This window comes from Furipterus horrens, unplaced genomic scaffold, assembly GCF_987537825.1.
Source record: "Furipterus horrens unplaced genomic scaffold, mFurHor1.1.pri manual_scaffold_3, whole genome shotgun sequence".
Taxonomy (NCBI): domain Eukaryota; kingdom Metazoa; phylum Chordata; class Mammalia; order Chiroptera; family Furipteridae; genus Furipterus; species Furipterus horrens.
The window spans coordinates 147,914,278-147,933,353 of NW_028327173.1; the positions used below are offsets into that span (position 1 = coordinate 147,914,278).

Genomic DNA, 19,076 nt, shown 5'->3' on the forward strand with positions numbered 1-19,076 from the left:
GTACAAGTCTAATTACATATTTCTAAACTGGACTCTGAACCTAGAAAACCAGACATGTTCCAATTTATTCCTACCCTGAAACAATTAAGAAATGTAAGAGATAACCTAATGTCAAAACAGGTTTACTGGTTATTGTACACAAAAGAATGTGAGCAACTTGCAAGTACCCATATGAACAAAAAGGCTTGATACAAGCTGCCTTTCTTTCACCCTAAAAAAAGCTCAAAGAAGCCCTGGCTTCACCCTGGCCAGTGTGGCTCAGTGAATTGAGTGCTGGCCTGCAAACCAAATGGTTGCCAGTTCAATTCCCAGTCATGGCACATGCCTGGGTTGCAGGCTGGGTTTCCAGTTGTGGGCATGTGAGAGGCAACCACACATTGATATTTCTCTCCCTCTTTTTCTCCCTTCTTTCCCCTCTCTCTAAAAATAAATAAATTTAAAAAAGAAAAGAAAAGAAGCACAGCTTTGTTAGAAAAATGGAGAAAATCTTCTAAAAGTAAATGGACTGAAAAGAAATTAAAACTAGAACACTGCTTCCTATAATAACATTAACTATTATTTGTCTCTGACATAAGACAGACAACACATTCAAAATTCAAAAATAAAGTAAATATTTTTTCAGCTTTATTGAGGTATAACTGACAAATCAGAATTAAAATTTTGAAGAGGTAAAAAGAAATAATAAAGTTGTCAGGTACCAATTATTTTTAAACTTATAGCTAATAGTTTCCAGCAACCCTCTTCAAACCAAAAAATACAACAAAAAGTTAAAAGTATAGAGTCTTTGATATATTAAGCCCAGAGCGTCGGCCTGCGAGCCACGTGTCACTGGTTCGATTCCCAGTCAGAGCACATGACTAGGTTGCACGTCAGGTCCCCAACTGGGGGGCACAAGTGAGAGGCAACCACAGAGCGATGGTTCCCTCCCTTTCTCCTTTCTCCTCTCTCTAAAAATAAACAAACAAACAAATAAATAATTTTAAAAAATATTAAGCCCAATATTTTCTCCTTCTTCAAATACTCTAAATCCAAACTACGAGAAATAATTCACTCTAGCCACTGGGGACATTTCTTCTGCCCAATGACACAATCAGAACATTTACTTCTTCCATTATTTTACCTAGTCATTCTCATCCTAATCAAATTACAGGAATGTAGAAGTAAGCAACAGGATATAATTTCCCCCTGAAGGCCCTGGCTGAGTAGCTCAGTTGGTTACAGCATCATCCCAACACACCAAGGTTACAGGGTCCGTGCCAGGTCAAGGCCCATATGAGAATCAACCAATGAATGCATAGATAGGTGGAACACCAAATCGATGTTTCTCGCTCTCTACCCACCCCCCTTCTAAAATCAATTAAAAAAAACAAAAACAAAAAACAAAATAAACCAAAAAAAATATCCTTAGGTGAGGATTAAAACAAATCAACAGATAAAAACAATCTTTTTTAAAAAAATAAATAAATGTAATGTCCCTTGAAGCCTATGACTGAGGCATAACTAAATTTACAACATGAAGAACTTAAGCCCTGAGGAAAGCCCTGACGGTAAGGGAAACGAGCCACCTTTGTGGCCTAAAGAAGAAACGGCAGATCGCTAAGGCAGACATGAAGAAGAACTAATTCCGGAATCAGTCTCCTCCAAAGCTGGACAGGGAGGAAGTGTGGGAAGCACAGCCTTCCTAAAAGGATGAAAGGTGTCACTTGGAGACACTCTGGTTTCCTGAGGAAGGGACGGAGACACTACACCATCTTGTTTTGTGCCTTTTAGATCTTCCTTGTTTTCCATCATCAGTAACTCTTCTATCTCCTCTTTCAAAGATAAATTTGCTTGAAATTCCTTTTTGGGAACCTTCAGGTGTTCTTTTTGATTTATTCTCTTGTCTTCTGACTCCTTTGACTCAGGGCAAATGACTTTGTTACTGGAATCCTCATGAACGTCTTGCTTTATGGGAGGTAAATGTGGAAGTTCTGTTGTAGTTTTTTTACTTTTTGCTTCTTCTTTCAGCAAATTTACATCCTCATGAGATGTAAAACTTGGAGTTTTATCCAGTGTAGAATTTTGACAAAGTAAGAAGCTTCTTACTTTCCCCTCTTTCCTTGTTGTCTCTATCACGGCTTTCTTTGGCTGTAGCACTGTCCTTATTAGGAGTCCCTGTGCATTCATCCTATATTCTTTTGCAGCTCTCTCTCTGCGCTGCTTCTGGAAGTCCTTGAGTTGAAGCAGCTCCTCTGGAATCTCCATACATGTAGGCTAAGAAGAAATGAACACAAGTCTACTATAACTAAACTTCTGAATATGCCTTAAAACCACTTCTACTGTACTTAACAGTATTTGGCAAGCAAGAACCTATTCAAATGTATTCTCATAGCACCCTCTAGTGTATGTAACTATACTACTGTTTGTCAGGTAATGAATAATTTGAATAGTTTTTGCGTGTCTCTGTGTGTAAGTATCAAGGTTACACAGTAAAAAGTATGTCCCCAACTGTGATTACATAAAAACTACAATAATGAATATATTAAGAAGATGTCTTCAACTTCCAGTCAAGATAGTGGCATAGGTAAACATGGCTCACCTCTTCACACAACCACATCAAACTTACAACTGAACTACAGAACAACCATCATTCAAAACCATCAAAAATAGAGCTGAATGGAAGTCCTTAAACTACAGAATTAAAGAAGAAACTACACTGAGACTGGTAGGAGGGGCAGAGATGCAGAAAGGCTGGTCCCACACCATGTGTGGTGGATAAAAATCGACAGGGATATATTAGGAGGGAAGGGTTCCAGCCCCAGCCCAAGGTTCCAGTACCAGAAAGAGAAGTCACCATAATTTCTGGCTATAATAACCAGTGGGGATCGAGGCCATGGAAGACATAAACTGCTGGATTCCCTGGCAATTCCTCTTAAAAAGCCTGTGCAGACTTACTCAGACTCACCCCCTCTGAGTTCCAGCGTCGGGGCAGAACATTGAGAGGTACTAGAGAAATACCAGAAGGAAATGAATTGTCCAGCATCACGGCAAGAGCTGGGGAGCAGCTTTCTACCAGACAGAAGTTCTGGCAGAGGCTACTGTTCCTTTTTCTGAGCCCTTCCCTAACTAAGCCACAGAGCTGGCAGGCAGGTGCCATATCTGAGACTCCATCAACCTGGCTCACACAGTTTGCCCCACCCTGGTGATTTCCTGAAGCCCTATGCTACCCAACTTTTGGGCCCACCCAAGTTGTTTCCAGTGGCTTTTCCATATGAATGCTTGTCTTGGCCCATACTTCAGACTTTCCTAAATTCTCTCAAACAAGCAGCATCTGGCTTCAGTGAGCCCCGTACCTCTCGCTAAATTGCCCCAGCACAGCAGTAGCAGCAGCCAGCCTTGGTTCACTGCTTGGCCTCTCTTGGGCACCTCCAAGCCCATCACAAGTAGCAGCCATCTACAGATCACTTCGCATATTATGCTGTCACAGGACACAGGTGGTGACTGACCTTGGACATGCCAACAACAATCAAGGTTCAACTACAACAGGAGTGTGTACACAGCTCACACAGTGTGCACAACTTGAGTACCCAGCTTGGGTAATAGGGGAGGCTGTGCTACTGGACCTTAAAGGACACTCTACCAAGCCTGGGAGATGTACCACCTCTACCTCTAATACATAGAAGCAAACACAGGGAGGCTGCCAAAATGAGGAGACAAACATGGCTCAAATGAAAGAACAGAATGAGACTCCAGAAAAAGAACTAAAAAAAATGGAGACAAGCAAATTACTAAATGCGGAGTTCAAAATCCTGGTAATAAGGATGCTCACAGAACTTAGTGAGAACCTTAACAGCATAAAAAAGATCCAGTCAGAAACAAAGGATACACTAACTAACATAAAGAACAGTTTACAGGAAATCAGCAGTAGAGTGGATGAAGCCAAGAATCAAATCAATAATTTGGAATATAAGGAAGCAAAAAGTAACCAATCAGAACAGCAAGAAGGAAAAAATATTTAAAAAATTAGGATAGTATAAGGAGTCTCTGAGACAACTTCAAGTGTACAACATTCACATGATGGCAGTGCTGGAAGAAGAGAGAAAGCAAGAAATTGGAAACCTATTTGAAAAAATAGTGACAGACAACTTCCTTAAACTGGTGAAGTAATAGACATACAAGTCCAGGAAGCACAGAGAGTCCCAAAGAAGTGAACCTAAAGAGGCCCACACCAAGACAAAGAGAGACTCTTGAAAGCATCAAGAGAAAAGCAGTTAGTTACCTAGAGGGGAGTTCCCATAATACTGTCAGTTGATTTCTCTAAAGAAACTTTACAGGCTAGAGGGAATGGCAAGAAATGTTCAAAGTGATGAAAAGCAATAACCTACAACCAAGTTTACCCAGCAAAGCTATCATTTAGAATCAAAGGATAGATAAAGAGCTTTCCAGACAAGGAAAAGCTAAAGGAGTTCATCTCTACCAAACCAGTATTATATGAAATGTTAAAGAGTCTTCTCTAAGAAGAAAAAGATAAAAAAATATGAACAATAAAATGGCATTGAATACATACCTATGAAGAACTGAATCTAAAAAACAAAATAAACAAACAAGCAGAATAGAAACGGACTCATAGATACAGAGAATATTTTCATGGTTGCTAGATGGGAGGGGTATTGGAGGGATGGGTGAAAAAGGAGAAGGAATTAAGAAGCACAATTCAGTAGTAACAGGATAGTCATAGGGATGTAAAGTACAGGATAGGAAATAGAGTAGCCAAAGAACATATATTCATGACCCATAGACATTAATAGTTGGAGGAGGGGGCTGAGTGGAGAGGGGCAAAGGGGGAAAAATCGGGACAACTGTGATAGTGTAATCAATAAAATATAATTTAAAAAAGAAAAGAAAATATTTTCTTTATTACAGAAGGTAAATAATTTTCCCAGGTTGCTTGCCTTTGACTTTGTTCATGGTATTTTCGCCATACAAAATTTTAAAGTCAAATTTATTAATTTTTTAAGAGTTCTGAGTATTTCTGCGTTGCACAGTAAAGCACATACTCCTACAACTCAATAGCTAAGGAGCAAATAATCTAATTTAAAATGAGCAAAGGACTTGAATTGACATTTTCCCAAGAAGGCATTCAAATGGCCAATAGGTATCGATATATGAAAAAATGTCCTGAAAATACTAATCATCAGGGAAATGCAAATCAAAACCACAATGAGACATCACCTCACACCTATTAGCACAGTTATTACCAAAAAGACAAGAGATAACAAGTGCTTTGGTGGGGGATATATGGAGAAAAGGGAACTCTCATAGTGTTCATGGGAATGTAAATTGGTAGAGCCATTATGAAAAACAGTATGGCAGTTCCTCAAAAAATTAAAACTTAGAACTACCATATGGTCTAGCAAGTCCACATCAGGGTATATGTCTGAAGGAAATGAAATCACTGTCTTGAAGAGATATCAGCACTCCCATTTGCACTGCATTATTCACAATAGCTAAGACATGGAAACAACCTAAATGTCCATCAAAGGATGAATGAATTAAAACATTGTGGTAAGCCCTGGCTCAGTTTGTTGGTACATCATCCCATGCACCAAAAGGTTGCAGGTTCAATCCCTGGTCCGGGCACATACCTAGGTTGCAGTTTGATCCCTGGTTGGGGTGTGTGTGGAAGGCAACTGATCAAAATTTGTTTTTTCTCCCTCTCCCCACCTCCACTTCTTTTTAAAATTAATAAAACATATCCTCAGGTGAAAATTGAAAGAAAAAAAAATGTGGTCTATATAAACATACAATGGAATCATAGCCATAAAAAGGCAATTCTTCCATTTGCAACAACATGGATGAACCTGGAGGTTATTATGATAAGTAAAATAAGCCAGATAAAGAAAGAAAAAGACAAAAAAATAAAGCTTATTTTATAGAAACAGAGACTAGAATGGTGGTTGCCAGCAATTGTGGAAAATGGAGAAATGTAGGTCAAAGGGTACAAACTTTCAGTTACAAGCATAGTAGTTCTGAGGATCTAATTAATGTACAGCATGGTTACTAAAGTTAATTCAGCATTGAATACTTGAAAGTTGCTGAGAGGAAATCTTAAGCATTCTCAGCACACACACACACAAAATTAACTATGTAAGGTAAAGGATGTGTTAATTATCTTAATCATGGAAGCATTCCACCAATGTATATATGTACACTTTAAATAAACACAATTAATTTTGTCAATTATTCCTCAGTAAAATTGAGGGAAAAGAAAGAAAAGCATTCCTTACTAGAGATTATTTTGTTTTCACTGTTTTTTTCCAATAATTTCATAACTCCATTTTTAATATAAATATTTGATCCATGGAGTTTGTTTTGGTATAATGAAAGAGATAGCAATCCAACTATAATACTCCTCCCCCACAATGATTAGTCAATTGCCTAAGGTCATTTATGGAATAATTATCTTTTTCTCATTGATTGGAAATTCTACCTTTATTACAACCATATTGGCAGATATATATTGGACCTATTTTAGGTTTTTCTATTTTGTACCATTGATTTGCCTACACACGTACCAGTTGCAAACTTTTACTTAGTGTAGACTTATATGTTTTAATATCTGACAGGACTTATTTATTTTTATGGATCTCTATAAACTCTATAATCACAGTTTTCCAAAATAATGCTGGTGTTAATATTTTTCTTGGAATAAATTCAAAAGTTAATTTAGGAATAACTGATAGCTAAAAATACTTAGTGTTTCCATTCAAGTTCTCTTTTATGTCGTTCAGTACTATTTTAACATTTTCTTCATCTCTACATTCCACATTTCTTGTTGGACTTATTTCTAGGTAATCTATCTTTTTTGTTACAATTATAAATTGGTGTTTTCTTTCATTATATTTTATAGCTGTATCTATATATATGGGTCTAGGAAAGCTATGAATTTTTATTTTATATTTACTAAATTGTCTTTTTGTTTAGGGTATCTTTTTCATTTTATTCTCCTCAATTTTAAGTTGTATCATAGACATGTCATAATTCTGATTCCTCCTATTCAGCTTTTATAGTTCTTTTTTTTATTATAATTTTAAAAAATTTCCATTGGTTAATAATTTCAAAATATAGTAAAGTGGTGGTAAGAGTCAGACTTAAAATGTTTTTCTTTATATTAATGGAAATGCTTTTAGTGTTTCCAAACATTATGTAATCTTTTTGCTTGAGATATATGTTACTATGTTAAAGTATCTACTCCAACTTTAATCAGTAATGTATACAAAATAATATAAATGTTTCTAGTATTAAACAGTGGGAGCAAAATACAAAAATGTTATAAAATTATTTTTTTCAGCAGTTATGGAATAATCATAAGACTTTCTTAGTTCTAGGAAAATGAAGAATTTCCTAACATTAAACCATGCTTGCAAATAGAATCCAGTGATACATTAAAAGAAAAATAAAATACATCTAAGTGGGATTAGTACCAAAAACGCTAGTATTATATTTAGGATTCTGCATCTGAATTCCTATGTCAGAATCCAGCAGCCTGCAAACTTTTTATGTAAGGAGCCAAATAGTAAATATTTTAGCTTTTGTGAGCCACACACTGTCTCTGTTGCATACTCATTTTTTTTTTCTTAATCCTTTAAACCTGTAAAAACCATTGTTAGCTTGTGAGCTATACCAGAAGAGGCCATGCGCCAGATTTGGCCTTAGGGCAATAGTTTCTCAACTCCTGGTGTTTAGTTTTCTTATATTATACGGGCATCATAAAATAACTAATGAAACCTTAAATTCACCCATTCTTTGATAGAAATATGTACTGGAAGCATAACAATATTGTGAAAAAATACTCAAGGAGTCCAAGATATTGCCCCTTCAAAAATATTTATCACACCCTGACCAGCATGGCTCAATTGGTTGGCCATTATACTGCAAAGTTGAAAGTTCGCCAGTTTGATTCCTGGTCAGGGCACATGGCTGGGTTGTGGGCTGGTTCCCAGTAGGGGATATGTGAGAGGCAACTGATTGATGTTTCTCTCACACTTTGATGTTTCACTTCCTCTCTTCCTCCCTCCCTTCCTTTCTCTCTCTAAAAATAAATAAATAAAATCTTTTAAAAATTATTTATCACCAAGTCTGCCTCATGAAATTTGCTGCAGCTGTGAAGAGTGGGTATAACTGTGCCCTCAATGAATAATGAGGCAGAAGCAGAAGTCCTGAAGACACAGCCACAGAGAGCTGTACCTACCTCTGTGCCTCCCAGCCAGTCTGCAGACACTTCTCGGTAGGCGTTTAGGTACCCATCCACTAGGGTGGTGAGGTCAGACATCATCTCATCTAGGAGTACCAAGCGAAGGGGTAGCAGGTAGGTGGCTTCCAGGGCCAAAATTTTCAGTAAGGAGGGCAAAAGAGGTCTTGTGAACCACACTTCTGTATTCTCCTAGAGACACCAAAACAATTTTCTCTGAATGTAAGCAAAACTTTAAAGAAAATAACTTTATTAAGTGTCATTTAACTTAAAATGCTATTACTGATATTTTCCTCAATTATCACCTTCTACTTTCACACTATGCTTAGCCTTCAGAGAATACACACACACACACTTTATGTGTACAGTGTGTGTGTGTAATTTTGGGGGAAGATTTGGGAACACAGGAAAAGACATGAAGAGGGAGGGAGGTAGGAAGGCAGATGGAGGGAGAAACAGAGAAGGAGGAAGAGAGAGAGGCATCAGGACTTATTTAAAACTAGAGGCAGGAGACTTGGTTATGTGGCCAAAATTATAGCCAATATGGTCTAGACCCCAGTTTGGCATGCTAAATAAAATCTACTTTACCCTGGCTGGTGTGGCTCAGTGGATTGAGAGCCAGCCTGTGAAACAAAGGGTCGTGAGTTCAATTTGCAGTCAGGGCACATGCCAGGGTTGCGGGCCAGGTCCCCAGTTGGAGGCCCACAAGAGGCAACCACACACTGATGTTTCTCTCCCTCTCTTTCTCCCTCCTTTCCCCTCTCTCTAACAATAAATAACTAAAGTCTTTAAAAAAAAAAAGACAGAAAAAAACCCGTCAACTTCACTTTGAGAGCTATAATTGGGATTATGTTTGTTCTATTGCTTAGTCCGAATTCTCAACCTAATCACCCTCTTGTCCCAACTTAAAAATGTATTTCAGAATATTTTAAATTGATAAACAACAAGTCTGGATTCTGGCTCTTATCCACTTGAGACCACAACAAACTGTTCCCATTTGGAACAACTAACATTTTATCAATGCTCATATACTTACATGGCAGCTATCATTTCTCTATAGAATATGCTGGTAACCCCACTCAGAAAACACTTGAAAAAAATTAATGTTATATGGGACATCCTTTAATACTCACCTGAATCAGTTTTTGTCTCTCTTCCAGAAAGGAGAGATATTTAGGGGTTACATTAAGGTGTCTTATTAAACTCTCCTGTAAAGTACTGATGCAGTCTGGAAGAAAACCACCTGTTTCCTTAGAAAATTGAAGGACATCTGCCACCTGTGGCATTAAGCAAAAGACAGACCAATCTGTAGAATATATATACAGAGCCATCTTCTGGCAGAAATATATTTAGAGAAATGTCTTTAAATATCATTTTCTCCAAGAATCCACATGAAAATTTAAAGTTGCACAGTAAACTTATTATGAAAAATTAGGGGGAAAAAAAGAAAAAGAAAAACGTTCACCCAATTTTAATGTGTTCTTGTCTACTTTCTTTTCCACTTTTTTATTTGCCTGCTTTATGGCTATTGATTTCTTTTTGGTGCAGTTGGAGAATACAAAAAGATAAAATTCAAGAATTATTTTTATTACTTATTAGCCACTATGGAAAAGTTTTGGCAAGGAAAGTTAATAAAGTTAAGAATTGAAATAATTATTTATCTGTGTGTGATAGGCTAAATAATGGTCCTCAAAGATATCTATGTTCTAATTCCTGGAACCTATGAATGTAATTTTATGTGGCAAAATGGACTTAGAAATTGTAATTAAGTTAAGGATCTTGAGATGGGAAAATTATCTTGAATTATCTGGGTAGGGGGAGGCCTAAATGTAATCACAAGTGTTCTTATAAGAGGGAGGCAGAGGGAGACTTTACTAGGGCAGCAAAGACTGGAATGATGCACTTTGAAGATGGAAGAAGCACAAGCCAAAGAACACAGGTGGAAACTGAAAAGGCAAGGGAACAGACTCTCCCCCATCAGAGTCTCCAGAAGAAAGCAGCCCAGCTGACCCCTTGACTTCAACTCAGTGAAAATGATTTCAGACTTCTGACCTCCAGAACTCTAAGGGAGTAAATCAATGGTGTTTTAAGCCACTAAATTTGTGATTTGTTACAACAGCAACAGAAAACGAATACATTGTGTTAAAGGAAAACAAATTAGGAGAACTCAATTCCTGTTTCTTGCTCTATGGAAATCTGAAAAGGAAAATATGGAAAGATATGCCAGGTAGTCATCACACAATACATATGGGGTCAAGAGAACAATGAACAATTATCCTACATTTTGGAGTAAGCACAAAAGCAATCTCTATACAGAGAAAGATCCTGAAAGAAGGCCCAAAGGAAAATGTAAATGAGCAGATACATAAAGGGCAAACTGAATCACATATAATAATAAAAAATTGAACTTTTAGGAATTTCTGTTCAAAAATAATTGGCAATTATTATTATTAACTCCTCTCCAAAGGCTACAGGGCTTATATATTCCAGTTCTCCCTCTTACTGGTATAAACCTAGAAGAACCTTATGAAAACTAGTGGTTTTCCTATTCTCACAGCCAAACCAGCTCTAAGAGATGGTATAGTCTTAAGAATTTCTTATTTCCTGAGGGTCCTTTAGAGCAGAGAAAAACCATATATCTTCAGGCTATTTGGGGCCAAAAAAGGCTTTGGGGGCATATCTAGGACAACCTGCATCCCTGGGCTAGATGCCAATTAGCCACTAGCCTTAACTCATACATATGTGGTAAAGGCAGAGATGTGATTGTTCACATACTAAGTGTCCCAAGTCAGACTTCTGAATGACCCCCCAATTTTTCAAGTTTCTAAATGTTGTAGAGTATGGAACTTGCTTCTCATTTGACAAATTCTGGAGCAAAATAAGGGGGGAAATCCTAAATACTTTTATGTAACTTTTCTGCAGTGATTTCACAGTTCACCAAATGATCTCACATAGTATACAAACATCTTAAATGAGAAATGAGCGGGAATGTGACACATGCACAAAAAAGACTTTCGGCCACTCATCAGACAAGGCCTATTTTCTAGAGGAGCTATGTACAGTAGATTGAATCCAGTGTTTCCTTGCATGTACCTGTGTATCGAAGACATTATTCAGCAAAATTCCATACTGATGAGAGAGGCAATCAGAAAGCCAACGGCAATCATGGATAACCTACGGCAACAGAAGACAGAGACACAGTAATTGAAACCAGGTTGCAAATTTTACTAGCAGAGGAATCAGGTTATAATCTCACCTTCAAAATTCTCTTGTCTTCTAATACCATCTGAAGTCCATTATTGAAAGCACGACTTCCAAGAAGGAAAATGTCAAATAAGTAGACACGACTATTTGTAGCCACCTACAATAAACCATCCAGACACATGTTATAGAATAAGGAAGAATTAGGGAAGGGGATCTGAGGATCAAGAAAGATGTGATAAAATATTTAACATCCTCGCTTTTAAAGTAAATGATAGGCCATTCAATATTCTTAAGAGAAATTGGGTTTACACTGACCTAAAGTTTAAAAAAAGACATTATGACTGTAATTTTCCAAAGAAAAGAAACGGTCAAGCTGATAATTTAGCCTTTTACTTTTCACTGTCCCAACTGTGTTTTACCAGTCTCGCCTATGGCATTCTAATACCCCAGGACTTACAGGTGTAAGGGGAATAAACAGTATTTTGTTGTTAACAACACAAAATGCTATTTTATTTTCCTGAGTTACATAATAGGCATGAATGGGTTAGGTATTACATGAAATTACTCATAAGAGAAGATCCCGGTCCCTTAGCAGTAAAAAAACAGGCAAGAAGTACACTGGCACAAGTAGTAGGATGTGAAACACTGCTTTATACTGTAGATCAATTTTGTACAATCATAAGAATTCTAGATCGTCTCTGATCATAAAAGTCACAAAAGCAATACAGTTAGATAACCTACTGAGTCAGAGAGTGCAAGGCAAAAATGCTGCCAACAGATCTAGAGAGCCAGCCATATGACAGGCTGATGCCATCTGTGTCATTTCAGGAGCTAACTGTTGTTACAGTTACAATTGCCGGGCCTACCTGGCACCCATTCTCAACTCATTCATGATGTTTGCTAGAATTTAACACTTAAAATAATCAACCCATGCTCTTTTCCCTACATTTTTAATTATAAAAATTGAATAGACACTAAAGTTTGTTAGACTATAAGCTCTATGAGAGAAGAGATTATGTTGGATTCACTGCTATACATGCAACTAGAACAGAGCCAGGCACAGGGATGGCAGTTACCCATTCCTTCAGTGAATCAATGCATGCCCTGCAGTACTCCCTTCCATTGTTTTCATATGCAAAATATGACATGACTCCAATAATTTGCATTCAAATCTATATCCTGTCTTTTCCATTAATGAACTTCCAGGTATTTTTCTATATTGTACTTGTCATCAATTTTTGGCATCCATAAGGAGTTACAAAATGTACTGTAACTTCTATTAAGTATTTAAATGGTTTCTGATTTTTCACCATTATAAATGATGCTAAGATAAATAGATTCTCACATATTTTTTCTTCATATTTTGAAGAAAATATGATTCCTAGAAGTTGCCCTGAGAAACAGGCCAAAGGATATAAAAAAACTTAATGACTCTCAACAGATATTTGCTACCTTCATCTTTTTTAAATTTTAAATAATTTTATATTTTTCAATTACAGTTGACATATTAGTTTCAGACATACAACCCAGTGAGTAGACATGTATATAACTTATGAAGTGATCACCCCGATTAAATTAGTACCCATCTGACACTATACATAGTTATTACTTGGCTATATCTCCTACACTGTACTTTACATTTCCATGACTATTCTGTAACTACCAATTTGTACTTCTTAATTCCTTCATATTTTCACCCATCCCTCAACCCCTTTCCCATTTGGCAACTGTCAAAATGTTCTCTGTATCTATGGGTCAGCTGCTATTCTCCTTGTTGGTTTTTTAATTTTTTTCAAAGGCAAAAATCTTTTATTTCAATTTTAGAGAAGCTACCACCTTTATCTCCCCACTTGGAAGCACAGGTAGACACTGGGTCAACAAGGTTCGGGCAGAAGGGGCATCACTGCCATCAATTGCCTTCTCTTCCATTGGAAGGATGCCTTGCTCTCATCAGAGTTAATCCATAGGGGGATGTAGGCATCTAGATGGTACAACTGCTGGGGGTCACCCATCACCAGATGGTTCTCCCCAATTTTCCAGGGGCATCCCTAGAGCTCCATCCAGTTTGGGGAGGTCAAATTCCACCAAGAAGAGGCCAGGTATTTCCAGCCAAAGGGTTAGGTAAGGCTCCTCAAGGCCTTCCTCGTCTCAAGAAGTCAGTTGTGTACAGGTTCTCCTGCTCCTGGATGTTTCTGGGAGTGAATATTTTGTTGGGAGATGGAGCCCATAAAAGGCCATTTCTTCAATATGCACCACTCTGGATTCAGCTGCAGGCTGTGTTTGTCCTCTAGGTCCTACCTGGCAATGATGATCACAAGCTCTCCCAGGAAATCGCTGTTTTGCATCCAGTTCAGCATGAGGCTCTCCCAGACTCATGGGGATGCAAAACCCAGCTTGGTCCTCCACCAGCATTTGAAGTAGCTCATCCTCAGTCATATCAGTCAGAGGAGGGATGGAGGGAGAGTGACAGATGTTGATGAAAACCTTCCCTTGGGATGACTTGGTCTTTATGCAGATGCCAAGTTGAGATTGGATCTGTGTTGTTTCTGGTCTACTTGTCTGGGCTTGTTGGAGCTCTGTCATCAAATCTGTTGGGAGTCAATATCTCTAGATGTTCTCTAGGTTCTATGTGCCAAATGTGTAAATGACAGCCACTCTTCCGGACTCTCAAGGTTTCCTTGGGCAGAATGCCTGGCAGTAAATGAAAAGTGGTCTGGACAGATGACAGCAGCCATGTGCACAGGGTTCCATGCCCAAGAGATCTTTACCACATTGGAGTATGGACCAGTGCCAGGTTTGTTTTGTTTTTAGACTCCACATATAAGTGAAAATATACGGCATTTGCCTTTCTTTGTCTGACATATTTCATTTAGGGTCATCCACTTTGTTGCAGATGGCAAGATTTCATTCTTTTTTAATGGATGAGTCACATTCCATTGTATGTATGCACCACTTCTTTATCCATTCATCTACTGATGGACACTTCCAGTTGCTTCCATATGCTGCAATGAGCATATGGATGCATATGTCTTTTCAATTTAGCGTTTTAGGTTTCTTCAGTAAATATCCAGAAGCAGAATTTTTGGGTCCTTCTTTTGTCTCTTGTTATCGGCTTTATTTAAGTCTATTTTGTCTGGTATAAGTATTGCTACCCCAGCTTATTTTTTTCCATTTTCATGAAATATCTTTTTCCATCCCGTCACTTTCAGTCTCTGCATGTCTTTCATTCTGCTGCAAGTATCTTGTAGACAGAGTATGTAAGGGTCTTGTTTTCTTTTCTATTCAGCCACCTTATGTATTTTGATTGGAGCATTTAATTTAATTCATCAGCATTTAAAGTGTTGAGGGCCAGCTTCCTCCCCACTCCTGATCCAGTGTCTGAGTCTTGTCTCAGTTCTTTCTTTCTTCTTTCTCCGTCATTGCCACCCTTGGCCTTCTGGACTTCCTGGGTTGTGGACAGGGGCACAGCCCCACCCTGCCTTGGATCCAGTGGGAAGAAACCCCCTCTTGCCTCCCAGAAGCAGCCTCATTCCTGGGGGTGGGGGACCAATGAGCATCACCCCAGGTCCTTTCCTTTTCACACTTTCCTCTCCTCCCCTCTTTACTCCGCAAGTCTGGTTGAAGAACCACCGAGTTGAATGGAGAACTAGTGAGTGGACAAAGCAAGGAGGACTCCCAGCCCATGCGGGCCCCAGACACTGTGCCAACAGAGGCCCTGTTTCTCCAAGACTTTTGGACCCCCAAGGCACTCCTCTGCCCGCTCCCCCAAAAGCCTTCGTGGTCATCCCTGACTGGACCTCTCTACGGCGTGACTCCGAACTGAATCGCCTGGTAGCCACAGCCCCTGACTTGTTTCCCACTCATTATGAAGAGCCCAGGTCATGGAAGCCTGTGGGCGTTTGCACGGAAGCAAGCTGGGAATTCCCAGAGGCCTTCAAGATGGATAATCCCACAGATTTCAAAACCTGTGGCTTTGGTCACACCAGAATTTATAGAGGAAATTTCTGCCCCCACTCTCCCTTTTTGCTTTTACGAGTCTTCCTCTGGGTATGTTTCCAAAGCCAAATTGATGGGTTTGAAACAGTCCTGTTTTTCCTGGTAGAAAATATGTTACAGAAATGAGAATCTGTGGACCCTTTGGACCCAAACTGACAATTTTTTAAAAAAGATTTTATTTACTTGGGGGGGGGGGGGAGGAGAGGGAGAGAAACAGAAATCAGTTGCCCCTCTCACACCCCCAACCGGGGGCCCGGCCGGCGGCTCAGGCATGTGGCTCTGACCAGGACCAGCGGCCCTTTGCTCCGCAGGCCTCCGCTCCGTCCGCTGGGCCACACCAGCCAGGGCTGACTTTTTTTTTTTTCTTTCTATGAGAAGTAACTAAGCAGCCCTGGCCAGGTAGCATAGTTAATTAGAGAATCATCCTGATTCTCCAAGGTTGTGGGTTTGATTCCCAGTCAGGGTATATACAAAAATCAACCACTGAATGCATCAATAAGTGGAACAACAGCCCTGGCTGGGGTGGCTCTGTGGATTGGGCACTGACCTGTGATCCAGGGGGTCGCCGGTTTGGTCCCCAATTGGGGCACAGGCCTGGGCTGCGGGCTGGGTCCCTGCTTGGGGGTGTGTGAGAGGCAACCACACATGGACGTTTCTCTCCCCCTCTTTCTCCCTTCCTTCTCCTCTCTCTGAAAATAAATAAATGAGATCTTTAAAAAGAAAAACAAAATCAACTCATCCTTGTATTTAAAAAAAAATAATAAGTGGAACAGCAAATCAATGTCTCTCTCCCTCTTTTTCTCTCTCTCAAAAAGAACAAGTGAGTCACCCCCAGCCACCCCCCTGTGGTATGCAGAATATTCTGAGCTGAAAATCTTGAAGACCCAGAAGGCTCAGAAAGAACCTTTGGTCTTTCCCACCTACTGTGTAAAAGAATGTAAGATAGAAGGCCTGCTCCAGGAAGGAGAGATCAGCAGAGATAAAGTATCATTTACTATAAACAAGTGTGTGATAGGGAGGAACCTAGCAAGGCCCTTTGGTCACAATGTTCCCTGTGTCCCATTGTTTCAAGATGACCCAGCAAACATTTCACTAAACATCAACTCTTTTCATCCCCTATAAATGGCCTTACTTCACTTTGAAGACCTCAACCCCCGCTTCCCCCTTCTTGGTCCAGAGTGACATATATACCTTATGTTGCCTTTCTGCTTTTGGAATTTTCACGCTTATGTGAATCCCCCATGTACACGTATTAAAACTTGATGTTCTCTTGTTAAAAAAAAAAAAAAAAATAAGTGTTGATAGATACATATTTATTGCCATTTTATTATTCATATTTTTAATCTTTTTTTTTCCTTTTTCTTAAAAAGACACTAACATTTCTTGTAGCACTGGTTTGGTAGTGATTAATGCCTATAGCTATTCTTGTCTGGGAAGCCCTTTATCTGTCCTTCAAATCTAAATGATAGCTTTGCTGGGTAGAGTAATCTTGGCTGTAAGTCCTTGATTTTTTCTTTACTTAGAATTTTATTTCAGAAGTTTCAGAAAATAGTTACATAATAAGTTGTCAGGATGGAAAAATGTACTTGAAAGAAGTCTTTGCTTTTTTTTCTTTTCAATCAATTTGAATATTTTGTGCCAATCCAATCTGGCCCCCTGCAAAATTTCTGTTGAGAAATCAGCTGACAGTGTTATGGGAGCTCCCTTGTAGGTAACTAACTACTTTTCTCTTGCTCCTATTGAGATTCTCTGTCTTTAACCTTTGCTATTTTAATTGTTATGTATCTTGGTGTGGGCCTCTTTGGGTTCCTCTTGTTTGGGACTCCCTGGGCTTCCTGGATTTGTGTGTCTTTTCCTTCACTAGGTAGGGAAGTTTTCAGTCATTATTTCTTTAAGTAAGTTTTCAATACCTTAATCTCTTCTTCTGGCACCCCATGATGTAGATGTTGTTACACTTGATGTCCCAGAGGTAGGTCCCTTAAACTAGGCTCATTTTTAATTCTTTTTCTTCTTCTCTGATTGGGCGCTTTCTGCCACCTTGTCCTTCAAGTCTCTGATTTGATCCTCTGCTTCATCTAATCTGCTGATTCCTTCTAGTGTGTTCTTCATTTATTGTATTCTTCATTTTGACTGTTTTCTTTATAGCTTCTATGTTCTTTTACATTGTTGAAGTTCTCACTAAGTTCCTTGAGCATCCTTAACCACGGTTTTGAACTCTGTACCTGGTAGCTTGCTTGCCTCCTTTTCACTCAGTTCTTTTTCTGGAGACTTGTCCTGGCCCTTCCTTTGGGACACATTTCTGTCTAACCATTTTAGCTACCTCTCTGGGTTTGTTTGTATGTATTAGGTAGATCTTCTATGTTTCCCAGTCTTGGTATGGTGGTCTTATGTAGTAGGTGTCCTGTAGGGCCCAGGTCAACTAAGTTGGGTGCTCCAGGTGTGCTCCCCATATGTCCTGTGTGCACCCTCCTGTTGTAGTTGAGCCTTGATTGCTGTAGGCAAGTCAGTGGAAGGATCTGATGTGCAGGAGCCGATACCACAGAACAAAATTCACTTCAGTGATACTCTGGTGCCTGCCCCTTGAGTGTATCAATCGTGGAGGTGGTTGGGTGGTGCTCTGGTTGGTTTGAAGCTGGTTGACCAGATGTGCTTTCTATGGGATCTCCTGGGAGATGCAGGTCAAGGTCAGCCACTGCCCATGTCCTGCCTGGGGCCACCCAGCATGAGTTAAAGAACTATCTGCAGATGGCTAAGGCAGTGCTGTACTTAGAGGTGTCTGGGAGAGGCCAAGCTACAAACCAAGTCCAGCTGCTGCTAGAGCTGGGCCTGGGGCCACTCAGCCAGAGGTATGTGGCATGTGCAAGCCAGATGCTGCTTGTTTGGGGTTTATGAATGAAACTTTGAGAGTATTTAGGGAAGTCTGTACGCAGCATGAGCCATATGTATTTGTATGGAAAAGCCACTGAAGCAACTTGGGTGGTACCACAATTTGGATGGGGTGGGGTCTCAGGGAATTACCAGGGCAAGGTGAACAGTGTTAGTTGGGTTGATGGAGACTCAGATAGAGTGCCTGCTTGTGCCTGTAGGAGGAGGGCTCACAAAAGAACAATAGCTTCTGCCAGTATTTCTGTCTGGGAGAAGGCTAGTCCTCCAGTCCTTGCCCCAAAGCCAGACAAGTCATTGCTCCCCATATGCTCTTGGTGCCTTTTAAGCTGCTGCCACAGCACTGGAGCTCAGAATGAGTGCATCTTGAGTAAGTCTGTGCACCAGTCCTTTAAGAGGAACAACAAGGACTCCAGGTGCTCTCTGACTCACTCAGCCACAATCTGAGCTTGTTTTTACAGCCAGAAGTGTATAAGATGGCAACCAGTCAATGCTTCCCTCTCACATCAATGTTTTCCTCTCCCTCCCTCCCTCTCTCTCTAAAAGCAGTGTAAAAAAAAAAAGTCCTTGGGTGAGGATTAAAAAAATAATAATAAAATAAAAACACCTCAAAATAAACATTAAGGAATTAAGTATGCCAAATACTAACAAAGGTGAGGAGGTGAAAATGGGGGAATGAGCTGGAGGTCTGTCTAAAGAGAAGTAAGCCTCCAACTTATCCCCACCTATTCATCTGCCACTCCCACAGAGGAGAGGAAAGAAG

The 19,076-nt window shown here is 39.5% G+C and overlaps 1 protein-coding gene and 1 pseudogene across 2 annotated transcripts in view; both read right to left on the bottom strand.

The window, feature by feature from the left end:
• Window positions 1–627: 627 nt before the first annotated feature.
• Window positions 628–19,076, bottom strand: part of EXD1 (exonuclease 3'-5' domain containing 1) — a 41,151-nt gene continuing 22,702 nt past the window's right edge. Inside the window, exons 8-12 of one of the 2 annotated variants that reach the window (XM_090271964.1) lie at window positions 11,487–11,591; window positions 11,324–11,404; window positions 9,364–9,507; window positions 8,231–8,422; window positions 628–2,253 (exon numbers count right to left, since the gene is read on the bottom strand). In XM_090271964.1, coding sequence (XP_090128090.1) covers window positions 1,597–2,253; window positions 8,231–8,422; window positions 9,364–9,507; window positions 11,324–11,404; window positions 11,487–11,591 — 1,179 coding nt within the window. In that variant the 3' untranslated portion in view covers window positions 628–1,596. The remainder of the gene's footprint in view (window positions 2,254–8,230; window positions 8,423–9,363; window positions 9,508–11,323; window positions 11,405–11,486; window positions 11,592–19,076) is intronic. The other variant, XM_090271966.1, reaches the window with a different exon arrangement.
• Window positions 13,309–14,017, bottom strand: LOC150016313 (PIH1 domain-containing protein 1 pseudogene; annotated as a pseudogene).